At 39.0% G+C, this 7,296-nt stretch overlaps 1 protein-coding gene across 1 annotated transcript; it reads left to right on the top strand.

Annotated features, from left to right (window-relative positions):
• Positions 1 to 246: 246 nt before the first annotated feature.
• On the top strand, positions 247 to 3,410 carry NDUFB2 (NADH:ubiquinone oxidoreductase subunit B2). Its single transcript, XM_063308610.1, has 3 exons — positions 247 to 402; positions 2,289 to 2,433; positions 3,219 to 3,410. Exons 1-3 carry the CDS (start codon positions 305 to 307, stop codon positions 3,291 to 3,293), a joined length of 318 nt encoding a protein of 105 aa, XP_063164680.1. The 5' UTR covers positions 247 to 304; the 3' UTR covers positions 3,294 to 3,410.
• The last annotated feature ends 3,886 nt before the right edge of the window (positions 3,411 to 7,296 follow it).

Below are 7,296 nucleotides of genomic sequence, written 5' to 3'. Positions count from 1 at the left end.
GTTCCAGGAATCCAGCCCTACTTGGAAGAGTCTTTGCTTTACTTTTTATCAGCGTTCTGATTCCACTGGCCCCTCCGGGGTGAATTGAAGCAGGAACCAAATTCCTCCCTCCTCTTCTTCCAAGACCAAAGGGCCAAAAAACGCGTGCCCAGCTTTGCCAAAGGGAACCTTTCCCCGTCCATTGGGGCGCGCCAAAGACAGGCAAACTTGCCAGCCAGTCAGAGCCCGCGCTACCGGGAGCTTCCGCCCGCCCAGCAGTCATAAGTAACCTTGGCGGCCGCGAGAGATTTCGTCGGCCTCCGGGATGGCCGGGCCTTTGTGTCGAGTGACTGGGGGGTTGAGCTTGGTGACCCGACTCGTGCGCGCCGGAGGCAAGCTAGGCCCGCGCCCCGGAGTGCGGCGGTGAGTGGGGCAGCCTGGCGAGGCGGGGGTTGGGGCAGGTGGTGGGCGAAGTGGGCGAAGGGAAGCGGCTGGGCCCGGGCGTACGGGGAGTTGGTTGCGTTGAACGTGGAGCTGCTTGGCTCACAGGACCTTTCTCTCCCCGATCAGGTGCAGGGCGCCTGCGGTCACCTTTCCGTTGTTGGGAAAAATCAGGAGGAGTCTGATAGCATCTGTCCGGCGAGCGCATTTTATTAAAAGACATAAGCTTTCGTGAGGCATAAAGGCAGGTTAATAATTAATTGAGGCATATTAATTAATAAAGGCATACGCTTATGCTTTTTAATAAAATGCGCTCGCCGGAAAAGGTGCTACCAGACTCCTCCTGACTCCCCCTACAATTTTGAGAAAAGCCCTCCAGGTTTTCCCAGGATCAAAATATCAGTGGACTTGATATCGTCCCCATTACACGACCCCCCCCTCGCCCCCGCGATATCCGAAGTACCTTGTTTCCCACTTCCAATAAATCTTGCTAGTTTTTTTAATTTCATAAGAATGCTAACGAGATGCCCATAGTCCCTTGGAGTTGGGCAGCTAATAAATTCAAATAAATAAATAATCAGTTACAAATACATACAGGGCTTAGAGATATTGTTGAAAAAGGGACACAATGCTAGAGATTGGTGCACTACTTTATGGATTTTTTTTTAAGTAAGCATTTCAAGGGATTAATTTTTAACATTTCTGACATGGGAAAGGAAGAAGCCGTGGCATGGATTCCAAAAGTATTGTAGACTGCACATGTGCAAACTTAGAAAGAAGGGAAACTGGAAGAAAAATAGGCTTGCTTTGCTTCCCTATGAAAAAGCTTTCCATATTAAAAGATGAGAGTCAGTTTGGTGTAGTGTTTAAGGCATCAGGCTAGAAACAGGAAGACTGTGAGTTCTAGTCCCACCTTAGGCCTGAAGCCAGTTGGGTGACCTTGGGCCAGTCCCTCTCTCTCAGCCCTAGGAAGGAGGCAATGGCAAGCCACTTCCAAAAAACCTTGTTGGGAAAACTGCAGGGACTAGTCTAGGCAGTCACCAGGAGTCAAAAATGGACTTTAAGATACACACTGTAAAAGATGGACAACAGATGTGTGGTGATGGTTTCTCTGTCAAAACTCTGGAGGGAAAGATACAAAGCAGCTGGGTGACCTTGGGCCAGTCCCTCTTGCTCAGCCCAACTCACCTCACAGGGTTGTTGTGGGGAAAATAGGAGGACAAAGGAGTATTAGGTATGTTTGCTGTCTTGAGTTATTTAAGGCGGGATAAAAAATAAATATCTGCCTATAACACCAGTAAGAACAATCAAGCCTAGTTATATGTACCCAGTGGAAGAACGGTCTTGGTTTGCACAAGGTAGTGAGGCTTAGTAGGTGCCAAAACATTTACTGCTCCAGTGAAATGGGAATGGATATTCCTACTTACCAGAAGTTTGTTTTGGTGCCTTTTTCAGAAGTAAATACTTGTAAAAGATTATTTTTTTTCTTTTTTCCTACTTTCCGTCCTCCTTCACCCATTTCCACCATAGTAAAAATTCAAATCCATCTTTAGGTGGTAGCAAGGATTAATCAGTTAATGTATGATGTATTAAATGATCTAATATAGAAATGCAGTGTGTTTTGGCTGTATGCTTATAAATGGCATTACAGAATATGTTGTATTAAAATAGTTAATTACAGGCAAATCTGTCATAGAAAGCTACTTCTATGCTGCTCTGCTTTCTTATCTGTCCTATTAGGCAGTACCATAAGGATTCCTAGTTGGTGGAATTCTGCATCCAGTACCTAATTTGGCAGTTTCTGTGTTATTCTGCAAAATGTATGCAACTGAGATTAAAGGACCACTTACTGTGTTCTTATCTTGCAGGGCAAGTGAAGGTGTACATGTTGATACTCATTACCGCCAATTTGTACCACCAACACGGTACCCAGTAGTAGTCGGCGAGGTAGTCAGTGGCCTCATGTGGTTCTGGGTTTTGTGGCGCTTCTGGCATGATTCAGACGAAGTGCTGGTGAGAGCTGTTAGATTGGAAACTACTTTAAAGCAGTAGCTTTCTTAACTCAAAACAGAATATATTGTAATATAAGTTGATGCTATACTTACCTGGGTGGAAGGCCATTCTGTTTCACTGTTGTCACATGTTTATTTTAACACACATCTGTTACAGTGATGGCTTCTAGCTTCTTCTGTGATGCACCTTAAATATGGGTTGGATTATGTTTGCTAGTGTTTACTGATGTGAGGATCCAACGGATAGAATTCTGAGACTTCAACTTTCCAATAAGTGTTGTAATCCTGTATTCAGAGATTCATGATACTAGTAAATTGGAGTCAGCCAATAATCCAGTTCCACAGAATGTTTGTAATGTAGTTTATTCAGACCAATAAGGCTTATAAACATGATCACGTTATCTGAATAAGAGAACTGTTAAACACAAATTGGAGAACTCATTGCTATGCTTCTAATAATGCTGAACATAACGTTTTTAATAATTTAGGCATCCTAAAATTGGAATGCAAATACTCAGATTTAGATTTCTTTCCCTCAAAATATCAGTTCTGTCATACTGCTTTTGACAGGAGTACCTAAAGAAATTCAGCTTTGGTTGGGAGGCTCTAATTGGAAGGGGAACACAGCTGTATATCCCTGAAGTACTTTTGGATTATAGCTGTGCTCCATAGCTGGGATTATCTGATTTTGTTTGCTTGTAAAATTGCTTGATTCAAGGCTGTGAAACAATTTTCTCTGTTGGGAAAGTAATCTAAAATGTTTAACTTTCTGTTTTTCCCTAACAGGGTCACTTTCCTTACCCAGATCCTTCCTTGTGGACAGATGAAGAGCTAGGAATTCCTCCAGATGAAGATGAATAAATAGGTAGTTTCAGACTAGCTGCTTAAATAGGTTGGTCTGCTTAATTAGAAAGCATTCATTAAGTTCTACTGTTGAAAAATAAGGAATCTCATATTAAAGTTGAGCTACAACAGAAAGGTCTGCAGTGCTATTTCTTATTCCCAACTGTAGGGGTATATTTCCTACTGCTGCTTTTCCCCATTCTGTTTCAGCTTGCATTTTGTTTCATCCCATTTACTTTCCTAATGACACTAGGAAATACTCAGCTGCAGAACACCAACAGTATTATATATTATTTTTAAAAAACTGAATGGCAGTAAGTGAACTTGAAAAACACTTGAAGCGGTATGTCAGTTTGCTTCTCACTGTGCAGGAATTAGGCCTCAAGGATGGAACTGTATTATGGTAGACTGTGCCTGCCTTGTTTATTTTAGTTATTCAGATGTATGTACCTAAAAAAGCAAGATCAACTAAACTATTTGTCTTTATTGCTTACAGACCTCTAGAAGGAGCTGTACAGAAAGTATTTTGCTTTACATAGACTGAATATGAATTTTAACTAATAAAACAAGTTGTGATCTGGCTTGATAGTTTATTTTAAATTCTCTACATTTCTACCAAGAGGTCACTGTATTGCATTTAAAAATGTATACATTCAAAGCTAATTCTCTGGTTATACATCTGGTTCCTGCTAGGAAGTTGTAAGAGCTCTGTCTCTTTGATATAGTTAGATGCTATCAACTTCTAATGTTTGCATGTACAGTATTCACCACCTTGCCTGGTTCTAGTATTATAATTAATTCAAGAACAGACCAGTCATTTCTTCTGTCCCTCCATCTACTTTATCAATTATGGTCTTGTATTTTACTTGCCCTAACCTTAGTCATTTTTCCTAGTCTATCATCTGCTTGTATCATGTGTCAAATTTTGTGCATTTCTGCTTATTCATTATTTTAGAGGTGCAGTCAGTCTTTTATGAAATTAGTTCTCCTTGCAGACTACAGTACTCTTAGGAATGGTCTACAAATGCATAATGTGAAGGTGGTCTTACCCTGTGTATAGTTTTCATAGGTGTATATATTATGACTGAAAAAACCATAGTTTTAACTATTCTGGTCTTGTCATAAAAATATCCTTTATGAACTTCAGTAAATTTATCATTGCTTTCTTCCATATGGGTAATCTCATACTACCCATCTTTATCTATTCTTGCGCCCAAGAAAACAAAACTACCTTCACTTATTTACCATAAAGTGAGTTCACTCAAGATGCCAACTGATATTAATAATTAACATTAACTAGTTTTTTTTCTTTTCATAATATACTCTTCAAAATGTTATTTACTTTTAACTAATGAAGTGGGGTTGTCTGCATAGATCAAATCTTTGGTGCCTTGATTTTCAGTTCTGATTCCACCTATCTTTCTGTCTTACAGTTCTTATCTTTGCTATACAAGTTAGTTATAATATGTATTCTGGTCTCACTCCCTTTCTTCTTCTGAACTAGTCTATTTCTCCAAATTCAGTTTTGTAGTTTTTATTTTATTTATAGCAGCATATTCCCTAAGGACTCATGGTGATAGCTTCTTCACTGTAAAAGTTCCCCAGAATAATAATTAGATGCACTCATTATGACACAACCTAAACAAAGGCTTTGCTGAAATCTGTTTTCTTGTTTTCTTCATTGTCCATCTTAAGTTGGCTCTCTGACTTTGTTCCCTCTCACTTTTGTGAAGCCTACCAATTTTTTGGCATCACACTCTCCATACGTGGTTCTACTTTGTACAATCTTAAGCAAATAGTTGCTTGTGTGAAGTGATAGTGCACACACTTGATAGTGCACACACTTGCTCTTGCATCTTTTCATGGAATCGGTTTCTCAACATATTCTCTACCTTCAAATTTGTTATTCTATAATCCTATCTGCAAACGATTTCAGTATAATCTTTGTCTTCCTGCCATAGAATTAGATCCATTCGATGATTACTCTTGATTATTTCTACCTTAGCAGTAAAATTTCCTGTGATTTTTTTGATCTTTCAAAAATTCATATTCATGTTCTTGTTATTTTTCTCTATTGCAGTACTTGATGGAGAGATTTCCTGGTTCTTTCTTACGTGACATTGGAAGTCTGTGTTCCACTGTGTTCATATATCATTCTTTTACTCAAAGCTTGTATCCTCCATCTTTTTCCAGCTACTATTATAGCTTGTTCTTAAAGCCAGCTGGATTTTTTTCCTGGTTGAAACTTTGGGAATAGTTTTTTTCCACTTGGTTTTCAGTGTCTTCTCTCTCTTTCCTTACCTCTTCAGGTTCCTACAATTTGTTCATTTCTCCAAATTGTGCATTCCAGTCACCATTAGTACTGTATCATTTTTAGATTTTACCTTTAGCACCTCTCGAAATTTTTTGTGGAATTCTTTTGAAGTATTCCAGTCTGTAATGAGGACCCACACTTGTATTTCACACTGCTGAAATCAAGTGATACTGTTTGTACAGTGTTCCTATAATCTACTAAGTTACGTGATCAAAAAATGAAGTAAGATTATTCTGGAAGGCTTGTACTTGAGAAATTTTCTGTCTGATAATTACTGCATCAATTTCATTATAATATGTCTTCCTTTTATTTTGAATATAGCTGGGTAAATCCTTTTTATTTTATTCTTAGTGTCATTTACCAATATCGGTTCATACTGAGCTTTAGTTTTTGACACTACCTTTTATGATTCTTGATTATGTCTGCATACTCTTTCCACCTACTGTATGTATGCCCTTTTTAAAATCTTTCTAAGCTTTCTGTGTAGTGATACTGGCATCTTCTACTGTCAGTCATTTTTTTCCTCATAATATTTTGTTTTACAATTGTGCTTTTAGGAATTCTCCCCATCTGGAGTTCCTTTCCCATTAGCTCCCCGTCATGAAAACTTAATTTATAATTGCTCTGTGTTTATTACAACTTGATTTTAAAAAAACTTTTACTATGCTCAGCTTTAGTTTCTTTGAAAAGCAGGAACTCCTACCATGACATGGTCACCTCCCCCACCTATACCCCTACGTCCTCTTTTCTATACCTTATGGGGAAGCCAGAGAGAGATTTACATTGCCAGTATCCATTGTAGCACCTCAATATTTGATCCCAGTTTTTCATCTTCTCATTTGCTGAGGCATGGCCACACACTGACCCAGCTTTTTGGCTTTTTCTTTAAGGTCTGCTTGCTAGAATTCTGTGCTAGGTGGTTATAAGGCAGGAATAAAAACGGCCACAGAAGTTCCAGGTCAGAACTGCCAACCTGCTTGTTGATCTTCATCTTTTGTTTCTTAAGGCACCACCAGTTTTAAAAAAGCATTTATTTTTTCTCGTTCTCAGGCTAGCTGAGTAAAACCTCTTTGACGTAAAGCAAAAATTTGCTGTGGAGTCTTATACCAAACTGCGCTGTCAAGCTCTGTTTGTTCATTTACCAAAGTTACATCAAACATGAGTAAGCTATTCCCAAGGATCTGTACGTATGGAAGAAAACATGCCGACTTTGGAAAAAACTCATGTCAATCATAGCATTTGTGCTCCATTTATAATGGAAAGCCCAGCAAACAGTTCTTTTTTTTTTTTTTAAAGGAGTGGTTCTCTTGTAGCACACTCGATAAAGAATATAAACAAAGTGCAATGGGTTTGGAGGAGGACAATTCAAAACAGAAGCAGGATATATTTAATCCTGGGAAAAATGGGAATGTGATTGCCCTTTCCTGTGTGATAACCAGATGTTTTGAAAAACTAAAACATTTTTCATGCTCTCCTACAAACCAGAATTTGGTCTGAGAGGCTTGTTATAAATGGTAGTAAAAGAAAGCTAAGAGCAATTTGGCAATGCAGTCAGTCACCTAGAAGGGGTAGCAGGGAACACTTCATTGCTAGAGCTCTTCAAGAAAAAGGTTGACAGCTGTCCGCTAGAAATACTAGCTCTGGATTTCCTCATCCAGCAGCTGAATAAGACGTCTCTGATCCCATGCTCTGAAGTTCCTATAATGT

The sequence above is a fragment of the Candoia aspera genome, chromosome 7, assembly GCF_035149785.1.
Source record: "Candoia aspera isolate rCanAsp1 chromosome 7, rCanAsp1.hap2, whole genome shotgun sequence".
Lineage (NCBI taxonomy): Eukaryota > Metazoa > Chordata > Lepidosauria > Squamata > Boidae > Candoia > Candoia aspera.
The sequence above is the reverse complement of the archived record's forward strand: the minus strand, read 5'-3'. Positions and strand labels throughout refer to the sequence as shown.